General features: G+C 38.0%; 1 protein-coding gene across 1 annotated transcript; it reads right to left on the bottom strand.

The window, feature by feature from the left end:
* Window positions 1–1,380: 1,380 nt before the first annotated feature.
* On the bottom strand, window positions 1,381–17,716 carry LOC306759318 (guanine nucleotide-binding protein subunit beta-4). Its single transcript, XM_079244908.1, has 10 exons — window positions 17,590–17,716; window positions 12,948–13,142; window positions 12,566–12,604; window positions 11,626–11,732; window positions 9,591–9,654; window positions 8,879–9,041; window positions 8,503–8,569; window positions 8,037–8,238; window positions 7,451–7,667; window positions 1,381–5,934 (listed from the first exon to the last, which is right to left on the bottom strand). Exons 2-10 carry the CDS (start codon window positions 13,002–13,004, stop codon window positions 5,828–5,830), a joined length of 1,023 nt encoding a protein of 340 aa, XP_079101034.1. The 5' UTR covers window positions 13,005–13,142; window positions 17,590–17,716; the 3' UTR covers window positions 1,381–5,827.
* Between the last annotated feature and the right edge of the window lie 1,916 nt (window positions 17,717–19,632).

Raw genomic sequence — 19,632 nt, forward strand, 5'->3', positions numbered from 1 at the left:
AATTGTGAAGCAAAAAATCCCGATATTCGATTTTTCGATTAGATTTTCCCACACCTAGTATAGACTGATTTCATGTGATACCACGTTGTGTGCGTGCATATATACAGATATAAGACACAAAAAGAGTTGCTAAAAGTGTCTAGAAATACTCCATAAATATAGCGACAGCGTAGCGGAGGTGGAAGCATTGGGGAGCGATGGCGACGGATCTACTTCCAGCATTTGCCCGGATTCCCCTTCAGATGCTGTCCGGATGTGCTGTATTTAAAAATACGTGAGTCGCTATTTTTTTATTGTTTGAAGTCAAAATCAACATTCTGTATTTTAAAGCCACACTTTGCTTTGTTTTGTAATGTTTCCTTTTTCAGCTAATCTCCACTGTTTACATGGTTGACATGAAGTCAAATGATGTCATTGGGCTGGAAATGTGTTCTCATGTGATATCACTATATTATATTTTCCACCGGTATTACTGGGAGCGATACGATATTGCACACCACTATTTAAGTTCAAGTAAAGGTTGTCCAGAGACAGAACTTAGTTGCAGAGGCAGGCTGAAGCATAAAGGTCAGGTCCCTGCTGAAACTTAATTTCTATAAAAGCAAACTGCTGTCCAGGAGAGTATCACGCGCTATTATAAGATAAACACATTCTTGATAGAACGGGTCATTGGAAATATTTGTCTGGAATGAGGAGGCTCACTGTCTTTAATTGTGTATTTCTGATAGTGTGATGAGACGTTTAGGGACAGGAGGAGCAGAGGACATTTACAGAAACAGCTGTCCAACTTATAAAATCTCAGTTCTTGCTGCGATCTTTGGTGCTAACATTTGCGTCAGCTGACTACAGAAGTGTTTTGTCATCTATTTGACTATATTACTTAAATACTATAAATATCCTAACTAAGAAACAGAGATCTCTAAGTCATGATTCCTGGCGTAGCTGTAGTTGGAGCAGTGAGGATTCGGAGTCTTTTAAAGTCTGTACTTATTCTCTAGTTAATACACCTTAACCAATATGTATTTCTTTACAATGGCATAAGTTCTGTTACCATAATGCAGGGAACTTGAGAAGTTCCACTGCTTCTGCTTCAGGAGAAGGAGCAGGGAAAGATCTAAAACCTGCAGTGCTGTGGAGCTCTGAGTTGCCATGCACTACATGCTCCTAAAGGGGCACCAATTCTGCAACCTTTAGAAAACACCATTCCTTTCATCTACAAGCAAGCTCTACTCTTGTAATGTTATTACATTCCTAAATCATACTGCAGTTGGAAATTATGCAAAAAAAAAAAAAAAAAAAGCCAGCATGAATTTTCTTGGTTAAAAGCTTTTTTATTATTGGTTACAATAACTCATGGCAACATATCTGTATCACCAAGCCACTGTACAAATACAAAAAAACCCAAAACAAAACAAAAAAGGTCTGGTGTGAAAAAGACTATAAAATTATTCCATAACAAGTGATTAAAATTTCACACAAATAGCACTGTAAGAGAATTCTCATGGCACCAAGTCCTCTGTCTTTACTGGCTTAGAACAGATAAACAATAAATAAAATCAAACTGGAAATAAAACAGTGAGTTTTAAAGTCAAAGCGCAGTGCAGTGATGGTGGTCACATGGTAAGGTGTGAGAATGAGGATTTTATTGGTAGCTCCAGCTCCTACTATGAATATTGCCTGAGTGTTTGAGGCATTAATAGTTCTGCTCTCAGTGACTCAAGACTGACCAAGACATCAGAACTATACAGCATCAAACATGCGTGAAGCCAAAATAATTGAAACGAGTCAGGTTCTGGTTTTGGTACTTGGACCTTAGACACATTACTTGCGGACATTTTGAAATTCCTGCTGTGTAGTTATGACGATTTAGAAAAACATGCAACAATGAAAAGTTGAATGAAGTCAAGCACCTTGCTTGAATAAACTGCACAGGCACATGTTTCTGTTCCAGGTTCAGCTACTGAATTACACACATGGTTTCCTGCTGTGTATCTGTAACGTGAACAATCCTCTTTAGAAGCTGTTAAAGGCTGTGGTGTTTAGTGATCATTTTTTTAAAAGATTTTTCTACAGCTGATGATGTAATATGAAGCTACAACAGGGTGGGTTCAGTGGAACAGCTCAACATTTTGGGCAAGTTTTACAAGGTTTTCTGGTTACACCAACTTCTGTGACTATCGCAAAGTGTGGCTGTGAGGACACTGTTGCATTTGCTCTGGCTGTTTTAGATTAAACAATTGTAAGAAAGACATAGCTGGCACAATGGGCTTTTTTAGTTCAGTTTTTCAAGGCTTGTGAATTTGTGATCTTTACTGTTGTGTGACTGCAGAAAACTAAATCCTATTTGTTCACTCTGCCTACCAGATGAAGCAAAATCAAAATGATGCAGCATTGGTTCAGGAAGAACAGATTCTGATGCAGATCCACATCCTCTTGGTTAAAACTTGTTGGGTGATCCTGTTATTAAGGCTTTAGAGAGTGTTGAAGGTTACTCGGTATAGATATTTCTTTTGAAGATTTTAGCTTGAGTTCAACAGATACAAATTGTAATGAGGGCCAACACTGCAAAGACCATGAGAAATATTTACCATAACACAGCTAAAGTGAATAAAAGTGAACAACTTGCTATTGGACATCTCACCCGGTTACATTTTTAAGTCCAAATGAAATCCATTGTGATGTTTTTATTTTATATGCCATGTGCCGTAAACCCCCTACATGTTAATATCTGGCCCCAAAATAAAAAAAGTTTCAAGGTTGTCATTTCCTGGTTAAAAGCAAATAGAGAGAGATCTTTATTTTAAAAGGTTTTATAATTTCAGGCCAAATTGACACAGTAAAGCTGATGCATTGTTGAAAGCATTGTTTTCTAAAATATGATACATGCAACACCTCAATGTAGTTTATGATGGTCACAGAGTATGATGCAACACCCACTAGTTGCTGGGCAACCAGCACAAACGTGCTTCTGAGTAAACTGATAAGACGCAACATCTCCTCCAGTTCTTCCAGTCTTTTCTAACCACAGCCACCACTTCTTCATGCATTTCCTCAGTGGACAGTCAGAAAACAAACACTTTCCAAAATGATTGTCTGCTACTTTAAATCCACTTTGTCAGTCCATGATTTCATTAACTGGATATAAGGATACAAACATCTGATGTTCACTGGCTGAAATAAAAACTTGAGTCCTGTCAGCATAACACCACCTTGGGACACAGAAATTCACCATCAGAGAAAAAGCAGCCGACTTGTTTGATCAAGCAGCAGTCTGGATTTAAAATGAAACACTGATGTATCTGAAGGAGATGGACGAGGTTGGCACTTGAGTTACACGAGCAAATATACATTTTGTTATACTGACTAGTATTGAGTTCACAGGTCAGGGTCTGTGGATAACATTGGCACAATGAGGTTGAAACACTTAACTCTGGGTGTTAGCCGCAAACGTCAGCAAATTTACCCCCAACCCCCTTCCCTGACGCACACCTCAACACTAATATGCAAGACATAATCACATTCTACACACACACACCTTAAAGATCTTAGTCTCAGGCTAAAAATTATTACTGTTATTTGAAACATTCTCTCAGGATGGGTTTGTTAATGCAAAGCTGATAAAGAAAATGATCTAGATCATGTCTGTCAAAGAGGGGCTTAGGTGACAGCTGAGTGAGCCTTAAGAACTACCAACTTGACAGTAATAGAAGTAGAAAGCAGAATCATATAAAAAGTTTTTTTTCCTTTTTTTTTCTTAAGAAGCAGTGTGGTGCTGCTCGTGGTTGTGGTGCTTTTCTGCCAGCATGTGTTTTAGTGTTCACTAGTATCAGAATGTGCTTGTGTCCAGAAAAGAAAACCAGTAGCACTTCCTTATTGATTGGCGTGTAAAAAATAAGAGAAAACATTACTGTGGTCTAAGTTAATATTAGCCTCTATCACAAATGGCATCATAAGGCAGAATGAAGACACAACAGTGCCACATCTCACATCTAACCCTCCTATATCCAGCCTAGAGACAGGCACCTGAGACGGCTCATGAATAGGTCCAAATCTCACGCATCACAAGGGCGAGTTTGTTTTTTTTTTCTTTTGAGGAATCAAAATAATATTGAGATGCATGAGAAAATACTCCAAGTCAGAAATACCACTTATATGGGTATTAGATCACATGTGCAGTGGTTTACTTTGATACTAGTTTGAGTGCATGCCTAGCTCTCTGCTAAGTGTTTACTTCTGTCTTCTGAGTGAACCTTCTTAACTTGTAATATCAACAATTCATAACATTTGTGGTGACAAAAAAAATGCTGAAAGTGTTCAATCTAAAGAAAAACATGCTTTTTTTTTCCTTTTCAAACAGGCTTATGGTAGCAGTGGTGCTATTCTGAAGTGGCTGGCATAGTTTCAGTTCTGTGCAGTCACTTAATTCACACCATGTAGATAACAAAAAGAAGATCCTCATGAAAAAAAAGCATGGATAAAATGACAAGATAAGCTGTGATGGACATCTTTGTCTTCATCTTCTCAGGTCCTCAGAAGCTGTTGAGAATCCTTTATTCTCCTGTTACAATTGTATAATTTCCCTCAGTGATGAATAAAGTGTTTTTCATTTCATGTGAAGTTCTTCTCATCCTGACCAGCTGTCCTAGCAGGTCTCTGCTGTTGTGGGATCACTGGAAAAGAGCTTCAGCTTCTTTTGTTGCTCTCTTCTGTCCAGTGTCATTGTAGGACAATGAGTGAAGCTTTGCTGAGCCTTAAAGGAAATATGTATTTTGCACAGATCACAGGAGGTAGGGGCGAATCAACCTGTGTTTACCAGTCACATCACTCTGCAGATGATTTGCATGGAATGTATGTGGTCCTCTGATATTCAGCATCTAATGATTTCAAACCACAGTCCACATGAGCAGAGTTTCTACTTTGGAATTAAAGCTTGATACAGACCCAAAAAAAAAAAAAGAAGAAAAAAAAAAAATCCTGTCAGGTTTGAAGCTTCATCTCAAATCACATTCTGGCAATTTTTCTGTCTGAACAAATATATGTTGTTGGAAAAGCCAGAGGTACTGACTAAAATGAAAATGAATTATTCACATGATGCCATGTTAATGATCTAATGTCCTCTGCCTAACAACATAGCAACAATGTATAAGTTTATCAATGCAAATTAAATTTGTGATTTGCATACTTTATCTTCTTTTGCAACTGGGCAATAGGCTTAATTAAATCAGCAAGTTTTGGTTTATTTTGGTAGATTTACAATTTTTTGTTCAATACCTGACTTTTATGGGATAAAAATAATGTTTCCAATATCTTGTATGACGTCAATAATTCCATCTATAAAAATGTGAAATTATAAAAAAAAAAAAAAAAAAACTCAAGAAAAGGAAATAAACTACAAAAATATATACATACACATTATATATGCATATATGAAATATATATACACACATAATGCTATACATATATACTGTCTTTATTTACATATTACACACTGATCCTAATCCTGTTAATTGTGTTGGCAGGTGCCCTTTATTGCCCACACGAGAAGATTTGGATTTGGGCAAAATCAATTTTTTAATCCTTCAGTTTTTCAAACCTTTTCTATGCTCTTTTTGTTTTGATTGGAAAACTCCTCTCTGTGATAGCTGGGTGAAAAAACTTTCAGGTGAAAAGTCCTCACAGGTGGATAGGTCACCAGCGGCGGGAGGAGATTCAGCTGATACCAGATGCACATCTCAGGTGCAGCCTAGGAGATAAGTTGGGGTAGGAAGGCTGGGGTTGTGAGACTGAGGTGGGGACAGTGATGGAGTTCATCAGGCCAAAGGTTTGTTTAGTTCCAGATCCTGAGGAAACTGTCCCAGGAGCCAGTGGCCACGGCCATGCCATCCTCTGTCACGCCTAAGCAGCTAACTCTGTTGTCGTGACCCGCAAGCACACCTGAAGATGACAGGAAATAACACAGAGTCAAAAACTGACTACTTGAAGCAAAAACAAACCCTTTATACCATTTCTTAAACTACACAAACACACACAGACAATTCCTCCACGTAGCTCTTTTGTTTGCATCTTAAACCTACCTCACTAGAAAAAAAAAAAACAAAAGAAGGGAAAAGGAATTTAACAAAACGAGATGTTCTTGGTTCAGAGGGATCATTTTAAACCAGTGTAAACAAAATATGACGTGACACAGCTGCACCTTTTAATAACTGCCTTGTTGCTATTACTTCACAATATTTTGTTAGATTCAAAATTGTTTGTGACAAAGTATATAAACTTAACACAAAATGTAAGGAAATTTGTATTTGGTGGATTATTTCTTTGATGTAAAAATGCTTATTGGCAATAAATCTTAATTTTTAAATGATGCTACTTACAGGGAAAAGGCATTTGTAGGATACGCAGCAGAGATGAGTATGTAGGTTGTGGCCATAAATAACTTGCCAAATCTTCTCTGCCAATACCAAGCAGCTTATTTTGCTATTGAGTAAGTATTTTCCATGTCTTGACTAAACTTCCTGAACCTGGGATCCAACTACCTCAGACAGAATCTGGACTTCTCCCTGGGCATAAGGGTCTTCTAAAGCACCAACTGAGCATGCTCAGAGGTGCTGCTGAACAGGCAGGGAACTGACTGAACCTGGAATACCAGAAGGTCTCAACAAGAAATAATAATCAGAATACGCAGTCTGCAAAGGACAAAGACATTTTGGCAAGTTTTTTCATAGAAGAATTCCCATTCTCAACTGTGGTGCTTACCTCACATATGCATTGGAAATTAACTGGCTTTCAAATGGTATTTGATTTGTTACCAATTAGTAAAGCAATTTCTTGCCAATAAGCATTGTTTTGACATAAAAATAATCCAAACAAAAATGCCCTTACTTCTTTGTAGTAAGATTAAACACTCTTTAATTTAAACTGCTGGGTTAACTAACTACAGCCCTTTCAGACATTGCAGGTATCAAAACTTCCACAACTGACCCACTTTTCAATCCTTGCTTATTGCTTCTCAGTGAGCCTCCTCTTTAACTAATTTCTGTCCTATATGTGCATTTTAGGATTTCACACAAAATATTATGCTGAGAATGGCTTCTGGATAAAAAAAAAAAAAAAAAAAAAAATGAAGGGGTGAGGAGATGAAAAGACAAAAGGTAAAGCCTATTGTTACTAAATAATCAAAACGGCACACTTTATTCACTGTGGAGGTCTTCATATACCATGTGTGTGTTGGTTCAGATGTTACAGTTAAATCTTTAAGTTGAGTAAATTGTAAACTAATTTGATATTTAACCCACACATACAGATATAACAAACAATTTTGCTAATTTATAATGGAAAAAATAAAGCAATGTGTATATTGTAAAGTATTTATAATGATTAAAAATGACTTATTATTGCAGCATTTTTGGTCCGCTTCTTGAAATTGATCTGAAATGAATGTGACATCATCTACCTGCACGCTCCCCTTTCAGAGTGTCCCAGACGTTGCAGTTGAAGTCGTCATAACCGGCGAGGAGCAGGCGGCCACTTTTAGAGAAAGCCACGGAGGTGATGCCGCAGATAATGTTGTCATGGCTGTACGTCATCAGCTCCTGGTCAGCACGTAGGTCAAAAAGCCTGCAGGTGGCATCATCTGAGCCTGTTCCAAATGCGTTCCCATTGGGGAAAAACTGCAGAAGAATTCAGTCATGTAAGCAAAGGGAAAGTTTAGGGTAAGCAGCCATCCATCCTTTTTCTGAACTGCTTAATCCAGTTCTGAGTCATGGAGAAGCTGGAGCCAATCCCAGCAATAAGCAGGCGAGAGGCAGGACACCCTGGACAGGTCGTCAGTAGATAAGCAGCCTTGTCTTTGTTAATCATGCTCTTTTTAATTTTCCACAAAAACTTATGGATGTTCTACACAGATGTTAAAAAGACTGAAGACAAAGCTTACTGAAATGTATTAGAAACACACTGCTATCATTTTACATCAAGCTGTAAATCATCATCCTCTCTAAGGAGAAGGATGGGCTGTGTGGATTTTCATTTTTAGCACTCACGCAGACGGCATTGATGTCTGACACATGACCGGTGAAGGACTGTCTGCACATGCCATCACGGATGTCCCAAAGCTTGGAGGTAGCATCACAGGCTCCTGACACAAAGGTCTTGTAATCTGGGCTCAGAGACAAGCTCATCACATCACCTGTGTGACCGGTGAAGGTAGTGGTCTGTTGAGCCGTTTCTATGTCCCACAATCCACTGCAAGACAGAGTTTGGAAAATTTTTCTGAGTTGAAGTGACACATCTCAGTGTTAACATTACAAGTCAGAAATGTCTGATTTGTGTTAAGTTATTGTAAAAAAAAAAAAAAAAAAAAAAAAAAAAAGAGCAGCTACAGGGAAGACCTCTGTTAAATAAGAGGATGAACTCAAACATTTCATAAAAAAGTGGAACATCAAAGCTAGGAAAGACAGCTGAATATTTCCGTCATGTAAATATGTGTTAACTATGGTGGATCCTCACCAGGTGGTGTCTCCAGAGCTGGTTAGTATCTGGTTGTCATCCAAGAAGCGACAGCAAGACAAATAACCTGCAGATAAGCACAGGATCCATGTCAGGCAAGGAAAGACTTGCCCATCATACTAAGTGGCACTGGGCCCAGGTCTGACTAGCCACAGAGCATATCTGCTGTTTTACTGCTTTAGTAATCTGACTTTTCTTCCTCCTTGCATGGGAAAGTGTGCTATATAAAACAATGAAAGCAAAATAAAAGGAAATAAAGATGCAATTAAATTTATTAGAATTGGACAGCTGTTAAAAGCTTCTCTTGGACTAAATAATCATGAAATAATATGGTGGATAGTTTTTATTGCTTGTAAGATTGCTTGTTTGTACCTACCTGTGTGCCCAGCAAGTTCACGGGAGACGCGCACATTGCCCTCACGGGTCTTCAAGCTGTATATAGAGCAGATGTTGTCCAGACCTCCACAGGCCACATAGTTCCCAGAGGGGGCGTAGGCACACGTCATCACCCAGGAAGAACGCAGCGGGATGGCATGCATCTGATTATGAGACAATCAAATGTTTTTATTTGTTTTCTATATATAAAGTATATTTTAAAAAAATATGCAGGAAATTTATTTAATTATTTTTATCTAATATTTGTTTTTGACTGACTTATTCACATATGTATTCTTAAAAGTTTGTGGCTTGCTAGAAATAAATGAAAATGATAAATGACTCATTTACTTTACTTTTTTTTTTGTTTTTGTTTTTGTTTTTTTTTTTTAACATAGTGGTGTAATATGGCACAGGGGGATGTAAAGATAACAACTAATCAGAGAGGGCAGTGGGTTTTTTGTAGATTGGGAATGTGGATGGTGGGACTGGTATCTCTGCCCAGACTGAATAATTTCTAAATGAATAAACAAGCCAATAGATAACGTACAACTTTATCAATGGGAACATAACTCTTATTGGGCAATTGTTTAGGTTATGACATCACTTTTTAAAACTATTCATAGAAGTATGTTTGACACTGGATAGTTGAAACCGTGCAGTATGTTTGAATTAAAATGTCATGAGGTGTACTGTAATAACACTGATCTCACCTTATTTGTTGTGTAGCTGTCCCAGATGATTAGCTTTCCATCTTGTGAGGCACTGACAAGTAACCTAGAGATAAGTACAGCAGAGCAGCATGACTCTCAGCTCATGTGTTAAAAAAGCCTCTGAATCTAAACTACATGCACCAGGTTTAGTAAAAGCAATGAAATGAAGCCACTGCATAAACTACTGTGCTAAACTTTCAGCCTGAAACAGTTCAAGGTGCTTTGAAAAGCTTTCAGCATGAGCTCCCTCCTCCTTGCCCACAGGCCTCATTTTCCTTCATTTTCACTCCTCCTGGTGGATGTCTCCACATCCAGCAAAGCTACTTTTAATGTCCCAGCCCATGTAATATTCATTACTCCATTTATGTTTAAGTCCCCACTGTTGTGTAGGAGGTGGAAGCCTGACAGGCTGGGAAAGCACGAGTAAGAAGCAGGCTGCAAAAGAATAAAGACAGAACAACTGAGTGGGAATACAGGCACACAGAGTGAGTGTTGTAGATGGTACAGATGCAGAAACAGCTGGAACCCCTCCCTCCCATCCCGACAGGGAGTTTCCATCTCTCCAGGGACAGGAAGTGGTTTGATGGTGCTGCACAACAATCAAGAAGAGAGCCATCGTGCTCAAATGTCAGTAGCTGTATACAAAACAAATACTGGCCTCCTGCAGGGTCACCTACAGGGTGGTGGGCACACCCATGTACACCCACAACTGAGAGAATAATAAGGCCTGAAAGTCAGACTAAGAAATAGGTTTTAGTAGTTAAAATAAAGAAAAATAATTTCCTTAGAATAAATATATTTTTTTTAGCTTAATGGAAAGTAGGGAAATCATCTCTGCAAAAGCATAATTTGCTTCCTATGAATCAAGATTAGTGCAATGCATGCATACTTAGTGTGAGGTAAGATCTTAACCATTCTGTCTCAGTGCTCATAACTTCAGCAAAGTAGTTAAAAAAGCAGTTTGTAAGGTCAAAATTAAACCATTTAGCCACAGTTGCAGCCTCACCAATGACCTTGAAAAAAGTTGTCAAATCCTACAAACTGCATCTTTAAGAAAATAAGCTGGTGTTGTTGTGTATCTGTGCCTGGCAAATATCACTACTGTGAGAGGGAAACAGTGCAAGTGCTCTGATGAAAAGTGATAGTGGAGCTAGCAGTAACAGTCATGTATGGTGATATTAGTCATATTAGTAGGAAAGTAGTTGTAGGAGTGGTTATAGTAGTACTGATAGTAGTATAGCCCCACACCTGGGACTGCCGTCACTGCCCCATTGCATTGCATTGGGAGACAGATGGATAGGAAAAAAAAAAAAGAAGATAATGACACATATATTATACACAAAGAGAAAAAGGTTTCAGTTCCATTGACAAAAGATGTTGCAATGCAAATTAAGTATAGCTGTACTGCAACTTTTTCTCTTTATTACCGTACTTAAAAAACAGGAAATAACAATTGCGGCATTTTTCTCTTCCATACATACCAATTTAATTACACTATTAAATTTATTCTTTCCAAAAGAGTGTCCATATTTACCAAAACTGTAGACGGTTAACATCCCAGTGGCATTTTATTGCCCATCCCAGGCACACATGCCATCCTGGGACTAAAATATGCCCAGAGCTCTATAAAATGTTTTCTTATAATTTGTTTTTTTATGAAGAGGAATAGCATTGCTTCAATACTTTTAGGGATTGAGATGGGTTCTAATAGACAAAAACTAAGGCATGAGTGTCAAACATTCACTGACTACAACATGACGAAATAAAAACGCCAGTAAAGACGCAATAATTAGTAGGCCTGTCATATGCAAAGCATCTCTAATGCCTCACAAAATTTGTAACAACTGAGGAAAACAGTGTTTTCTGTTGCTATTTGTTCTGGCAATTAATATAATAATTTAATAAAAGAATCAACATAATGTGATGAGGGAAATAACAACCCCACACAAAGAAATAGATTTGAGAGAACAGGAAGAAATATGTCTTCACATCCTGCTGAAAAGTTAATACTGTCATTCTTATATGATAACACTACCTGGAATCACTCCCCCAGTGCATTGCATAGATCTTTGCCAGGTGGCCCCTGAGAGTTCGCCGCGTCCGCATCTGTATCCGGCCCACAGAGTCCAGACCAGCTGTGATCTGCCAAAACAAAGGAAGAAACAGCACTAGTTACACTTATCACAGCTGGACAGAAGCTCAGTGCAAAATAGATCAATTGTCATAAACCAGCAAAGACGAATTACAGTTAAACTGCGTACTGTGTTCATTTGTGTGAGGAATATGGATATAGTTATAATAAGTCATTTTCTTCTCTGTTTTTGTTTTATTTTGGCTTTTTTTTTTTTTTTCCTTCCAGTTTCAGTGAAGAATGACGTTCACCAAAATGAAGCCCAGCAGAAACACTTTACTGGCTATCCATGCAGCAGCTCCCATTTATCCAGTATGGGATGCTGCTGCTTCACCACCCTCATAGTTAGCAACAGCAATATAAGGTACAAATGGTTTATGTTAGAGTGAGAGAATGACACTCTACCTTTTCCTTTTAATGTTACTCGAACCATTTTGAAATGTTTACAGCTCAAAATGATACAAAAATGGACAACATGCATAAATGACACCCAAACAGTTCCTGAAGTGACATTTAAAGTTAGAGTCATGAAACTCTATTTTAGGTACTGCAGAAACTTTGCTCGCTTGCATTTCACACTGCATAGTAGGGTTTTATGGTAAAATGACAAAGAGCCTATAAAGAGTATCTGCTAAAATGCATACAGGAGCACAGCTGCATGCTTCTTACAGAACTTGGAAGTATCTCAATAATTCAGAAAAAAAAAAAAAAAAAAAAAAATCCTTCATAAAAATTCTCTTTCGAATTCAGAAAGACAGCTTTTATACATTTTTTTGCATGAACACTGTGCTTCAATACAAATAATAAAATTAATTTTCAGCATGTTTGCAGACCAGTCAGTTACCTGGGACAAAGTGGAGTCACTGCAGGCTTTCCTAGCATCCTACAAAAAAAAGAGAAACACGATAATGTTTATTTTACAAATTTTTGTTTATTCATTTGAACGTCATCACTGCATTATTAACACATGCATCTATCAAACAAACCAGTGAAATAAATCTTTTTTTTTTTCCTCAAAGTATTTAAAAATCAGCCATGAATAAATCAAATTCCTTACTTTACAACCAGTCAAAAGTTTGTAAACACTTTTCAATTAAACCCAACTGGTCCAAACTTTTAAATGGTACAGCATATGCACCACTGTTTCATATGAATCAGTGTGAATTAAAGTTTGCATTCGATGTGTGATGGGTGCACATGTGCATATGTCAAAAAAACTAACGTACCCGAATTTGATTACGTAGGTGCTCGGCTTCTTGCCGCAACTGTTCCAGCTCACTCATTGTCTCTCGGAAATGCGTTCAGGACAGGCTCCACTCCAAACACTCACTGGTCTTGTAACACACACGTACCTTCACACACGCACACACACATGCACCACCACACATACACGCATACACACACACTTCACTAAATGACACCTGCAAGACAGAGACATAAATACTTTAAGTTCAACAACTTGACAGATGCAAAGGATGGAATGCTTCAAGCAAACAAACACGGGTATCCTGTTTGGAAGAGAAGGGAGCTGCAAGGGGACAATACTGCCACCAAGAGTCACCAGGGGAATGGTGGGGCTGGGGGGTGGCTTGGAGGGTGGTCTGGCTCTTCAAACACCCACAGTGTGGTTCAAAAGGCCACCTGAACCATGCTCTGACCTTTCCTCATTCTATCAGTCCTTTGTGTTGTTGCATTACAGTGTTCGCTCAGCTCACATCCGCGTGTGTGCTGAATAAGCCTCTGCCATGTACTGTGCGAATATCTGGATGCTTTATTTGGCTATATGCCCTGATGATGGGAGAAAACATGTTTTTTGGGGCAAATGTTTATGTCATGAGAGCAAATTTGTGCCTGGGCTTTAAGTGTGTCAGATTAAGCATTTGTTTGCACATGCATGGAGGTGTATGTGATTGCACGCGCCAGTTACCACTTCCTTTACCTTAGGGAGCCTGAATATGGGTCACAGAGCACTTAAATACTCCTCAGAAATGTTTGTTCCATCCCCCCCACCCTCCCGATTTCCCTGCTGTTTTACAGTCTGCAGAGTAGAAGTTGAACCCCGCCAGATTAAATTTTCAGTTCCACTTTCTATAATTCAACAATTAGACCAAGAGACTTCAGCTCTCTATTTTCATGGACAGGTTTGAAATACCTGGACCAGTTAGTGTTAGTGGCACGAGATAGGATGCAACAGACTTTTCATAGTGGATTTATTTGTCTCTGCCAAGGGGGTCTTTGACAGTAATGAGGCATTGCAATGCTTCCAGCTGCCCAGTCATGACGTCACAATCTCCTCTACATATAGCTGACGCAACCCACTTGAAGAGAGAGGCTCTCAGCATCAGAGTGGCTGCGATGTGCTACCACTCAATGACCTACTATGCTGTATGACTGAATTCTGATAAGTCACACAGTTACTTGTAGACTACAAAATGTTCAATTTGACCGTCAGCAGTGGATGTGCTCAGCCTGTGCATTCTCTTATCAAATGTCATGGAATAAAGATAAAGTTGATGATGATAAAAGCTGAAATGGTTGTGGAATGTTCTGGGAAAAAAAGTTTCAATGATTGTCCAGCCAGTTCACATAAAAACGGTAACTGTTTCAGGAGAGTTTGTGGTAAGATATAAATGGATTTTATTACATACTGAAACTTAATTCCTCACACTACAAGTTTTATTTATACCTTATTTTACTTTAACTTTTTTTTATTTAATTTCTCTTTAAAGTTTGTTTGAAATGGTTCCTGCACCTGATGTGATGCTTTTAAGGGTTTTAGGTAAAACACTTTGAACAGTGTAGTACATGAAATATGCATGCTATTCAATTAAACTTCCCTTCCTTAAATTCACTCAAACCAAAACAGGACACTCAAAGTGGTACTTAACGGAACCACATCTGCAGCTAAATGAAACAGCAGAACCATCTTTAGAAGAGTGCCAGATTATAGTTTACCTTTAAATATTTATCACCATCATTGTAAACCTCATTGTGTGTATTTGTGACTCTTCTCCAGTTGTGTGACTTGAGTCATGCAACTAGTCAACAAAGGCCCAGAGCACTGCACAGGATTGGGGCGACAAAGACAGAGCTGTGTGCTGGAGCTGCTCATTGTTTAGTACGAGGCTGCCAGCTACAGTAGATAGGGATGCTTGGCACGGCCACATTTGGGAGTCTGCAACAGTCTACAGGAGGTTACAGTTGCTACTAGTCTGCTACTGACAGCATCCAACCAGCTCAGCCTGGAGCTACCAACAGAAAACTACTTCCAATACTGTCTAAAAGTGCACATTCAAGACATGGCACAGACTGTAGTCATATTAAGCTAAAAAGAGAGAACTATCTCTTTATTGAATATTTTCATTCTCTCCCCTGTGCATCCTTTGGACACTGACATGAAGTATTTAAACTTCCATTATAAGCAATAAGGTAAATTGAATTTGTCAGTCAGTAAACTTCCTTTGTTTTCAGCCAGTCTTAAATTTTACTTATCAAATATCCTCATCCAATGTTCACATTTTTCTGATAAACTCTCCATAAATATGCCAGAGAGGATTCACTAAAATAAGTGTGTAAACAACTAAAATCAACTTTTAATTTTGTAGTTAGTTTCTGAACTAAGAGACAAAATATACCAAAAAGGTAGCCCAGCATAGTTTGGTGTATGACAGTGTGAAACTAAAAACAGAAGGGCAACTCCACCAGGTGCAAACTTGCTCAGGTGGCCCAGCGACTATCTCCAAACATCTAAAGAATGGAGGAAACACTCGACAATATTCCAGTAAGGTGAAAAACAAAGTCTTTACTCATCAGTTGATACAAGTTCACATTGTGCCGTTTAATTATCAATGATTACATTACAAAATAATGAAGTGAAATACCATTGTCTGCAACAGAGAACAAAACACCTGACTTATTGTTCACCTCCATTCGGACCCATGGTTGAATTTGGTTTTTGTTACTCTTGTTTGACCTACTTGAGTCACATGCTTCACCCCACCTACAGCAGGAAATTACACAATTATAGTAAGTAATTCTTTATCATGATTTTAGTGATACCACACAACATCTGAAGTGGGATAGCATTGAAGTTTTATCATAAAAATGATTATAGAAAAAGAGTTAAAGGAAAAAAAACACAAGGGATGGGTAAAATTAGTTAAATTCAACTAATTATAATAAAATTAATACACCACACTCACACATAACTCACAGAGACACACAGGTGTTAATCTAATTTTCCCACCATATCAGTGGGTAATGCTGAATAAGTTAAATCTCTGTGTATGATAAACAATTCCATAAATGACATGCTGCAACATGAAGGTGAATCATTGTGTGACACTGTTTCAACAATGATGGACTATGATAAACTTGGAGCTTAGTTTCTTCAAAAGGTAGCTGAATAAAAACTTCCTGCATGCTATAAACAATCTGGTTATGAATATACTGTGTAAATCAACAAGTTTAAAACATAAACTACAAGGTCATGTTGATGCTTTTACTTCAAATACATTAAAAACAAAAAAGTCATTTATATCATGGCGTAATACTACTTGTATATATTATAGTACAATCAAAATGAAAGTAAAATGTCATATCCATGAAGATACTGAAGTATTTCTGGCGATAGAACTATTGTCAAATAAATCTATGTTAACCCTCTTTGGATTTTGAACAGACCTTAATAAGTATCACTGCATTATCCTTTATACTTTTTAAATGGTAAATTATGTTAATTTTTTACTATGTGACAATGGTTGAATGTCTTTGTAAAGCAATTTGCATCACCCAGTCATTAAATTCCGCTGTACAAAACTTGCCAATGGCTTTTGTGTATTATTCATTAATTGTAACAAATACATTTACAACGGTATGTAAATGCTTTTGGGGTTTTTTGTGTGTGTGTTTTGTTTTGTTTTGTTTTTTTGTTGGGGGGGGCAAAACCCCCAACTTGCAACATCTGAAACCAAACTTATATTTACGTTTTAGTGCTGTTGGATGTTTTCCTTTCACATTGAGTGGTCATTAGGACTATTCTCTATATATTTTCCTCTAATAATCGACATCTGACAGCTGGTGCTTTAAGAGCCTAAGTATGGTTGATATAGTTTTAATGTAGTCTCCCACCCTTTCTTTTCCATCAATTTTTAAAACTTGGCGTCAAGCCTTTCATTCACTAAATAGCACATTTTAGATACCGAAACTTCTCACGCCTGTGGGTCAGAAATAATCAGCAGATTGGTACATGTTATTACAGCTACACGGTGACTGTCGACTACACTCAGGAAATAATCAGTTACATCATAGTACGAGACTGAACAAAGTTAAGGTGCGTTGTATTTTTATTAAGAGATTAGTCGAAATAGTTTATAGCTCGAGAAAAGATTTACAGATAGCGCGCGCTAGTCAAGCTACTAGTGGATGGTCTGTTGAAGGCGGACTGTCATGTAAATTTATTAAAGAAAAGAAAGAAAGGCAAAAAGCTGCGCTGTGCTGGGGTTTTGCAACCAGAAGAGAGAAAACTGGTTTCTAGGATGGAACAACCAAAGACTTAAACTATGAACAGGTTTGTGGCCGTAGTTCCGCACGACTCATTTGACAGCCTGTGAAAGGCCCCTCAGGATAACTGTGGATTTTAAGTGGAGTAGCTTTGGTTGAGAGAGAAGGGGGGGCGGCAAAACACATTAATACATTAGTTGCCTGGGAAAGGTTACTTTAACAGCCACGTAGCTGGTGCAAAAAGGTTTGAAGCTCATACACTTATTGCCTTCTCGCGCACAATAAAAACAAAATCAAACCGACAGAAGCAAAACAGGAAATAGTCTAAAAGCCACCAAAATACCAAGACAGACCCTACGTCCTTACCTGAAGCAGGCGTTTTGGCTCAGTCTATCCTTTCAATCCAAGTCACGCCGATCCGTTTTCACACGACAACCATTGTATGAGCTGTGAAACAGATTGCAATGGGTGCCGTGTTAATTTTAAGTCTATTTACTGGCTTAAATGGTCAGAGGCGAGTCTTACGAAGATCGGATTTGACTAAAATTTTCACCAAGCAAGCTAATCACCACACCCATGAAAGTGGGAACATAGCAACAGCTCACACTGAGGGGTGCGCAGTGGCGGGTAGATGTAGGTATATTTTATTTTCTAGACACTGAAACCGCTTTTTAAATATACGTCCTTAACAGGAAAACGTATTTTTGAGTTGATACTAAAACGTAGCCTCAACTAGTGTTTAGTTGGTACGTATAAAATGTTAAGCAGAAGGCATAAACTGGTAGTCCACCTACGGGCGAAATGGTACAGTCTGTCTGCCCCCTCTACAAAAAGGAACCGAATGGGATACAGGAAACAAATATTAGACCTGTAAAGCTGTGTAAAGCTTGTTACATTGCTGTAAAGTCGTAGTAAAAGTGGTTCAGCTGAACCTCATCCGAGATTTTTAAGCAAAACTACACCTGTTTGACTCCTCCCAATACCAGCACATTAAATGAACCATAAGAGCCATGAAACGCCAGTATCAGCAGCTCTAGGATGGGAATGTAAAGCTGGCTATATTTCAAAGTAAGCTTGTCTATGTGTGTTTTGTAAACAATTGAGGGAAAAAGTGTATAAAAGGTTTATACGTATTTTCCATGTAAAACACATAAAAAGCACAAACTAGGTGCACAAGCAGCCACAAAATGCTGTGTGATTATACTGCAAAATTTCAAGATAACTTTTAAGATCAACATCGACTTCAAGCTGTCTTTACTATGCTTGTGTAATTATTAGATAAATAAGTAAACTGTAAACCACTGTGATTTGTATCCCGATAAACTGAATATCAGAATAATTTACACATTTCATCCTTTGCACCCTATAAGATAATGAATGTTTTTCTGTCACTTTGTTTACCAGATCAGCAATAACTGTAGCAGGTCTCGTAGGGTTATAACTAACACAAAGCTGCACAAATAAATTAATTGCTAGTCTGTTTATGTAATACACATCTTAAACATTAAACTTCTCATCTGTTTGGTTTGCATTGTGCCAGAAGGCAGCTGAGCCATATTTCAGCCAGCACATGGTTGGCCTGGCGTGGGCTCATTGAAAAAGATCTCTCTCCATTTGGACAGGATGAATTTTTAATGGGACCAATGAAAGGGAGCAGTGGGATAGGCTTTTCCATATCTCTGCACGAGCTGGAATCAATGAAGGGAGGATGAAAGTTTCCCAACACCTTGGTTTCCTTTCAGAGAGGCATGGGGTCAGATTAAGTCTAATTGAATTCACGTACACAGCAGTAGTTTAGGTGTGTCAGACCACTTTCCACATAAACAGATTATAGGAATTAGAATTAACATGATAGCAGAGGGGCAGTATATTGAAGATGATTTGCTGGAAGTACCGCTACGACAATGTTATTTTATCTTTTGTGATGATCGTTGGAACAAACTGGAAACTAGCTAATGTTTTTATATTATAGATTATAGATTCAAAATGTGTAATCCATTCAGACTGCTCTTGAGATATAGAGAAAATTAACATTTCAATACATTTTAACACATTAATTTAGATTATTTATCATTTTTATGCAGATAAACTTGCATAATATTTGATGGCAGGTTTTTGTCATAACTGGTTTTAAAGCTGATACGATCCTAAGTCATCTTCTGCTTCTTGTAGCAACATGTCTTAAAGCTGTGAAAAAAGACTAATGACACATAAGTTAGTCATCTGCAAACATCCAAACTGAAGTTTAGACTATTTAGCAAACTCTAAATGGAGCATTTGCAGCCTTTTGAGACAGAGATTTGTTGTATTTTTAAAATAAAATATTCAAAAGGGGACAACTCCGGCTTTAGTAAGCAAAAAGAACAAATTCATTAGCCAGCTGAGAATCGCAGTCAGTGTATCCTAAAG

The sequence above is a fragment of the Telmatherina bonti genome (genome assembly GCF_933228915.1).
Source record: "Telmatherina bonti genome assembly, chromosome: 8".
NCBI classification, from domain to species: Eukaryota; Metazoa; Chordata; class Actinopteri; order Atheriniformes; family Telmatherinidae; genus Telmatherina; species Telmatherina bonti.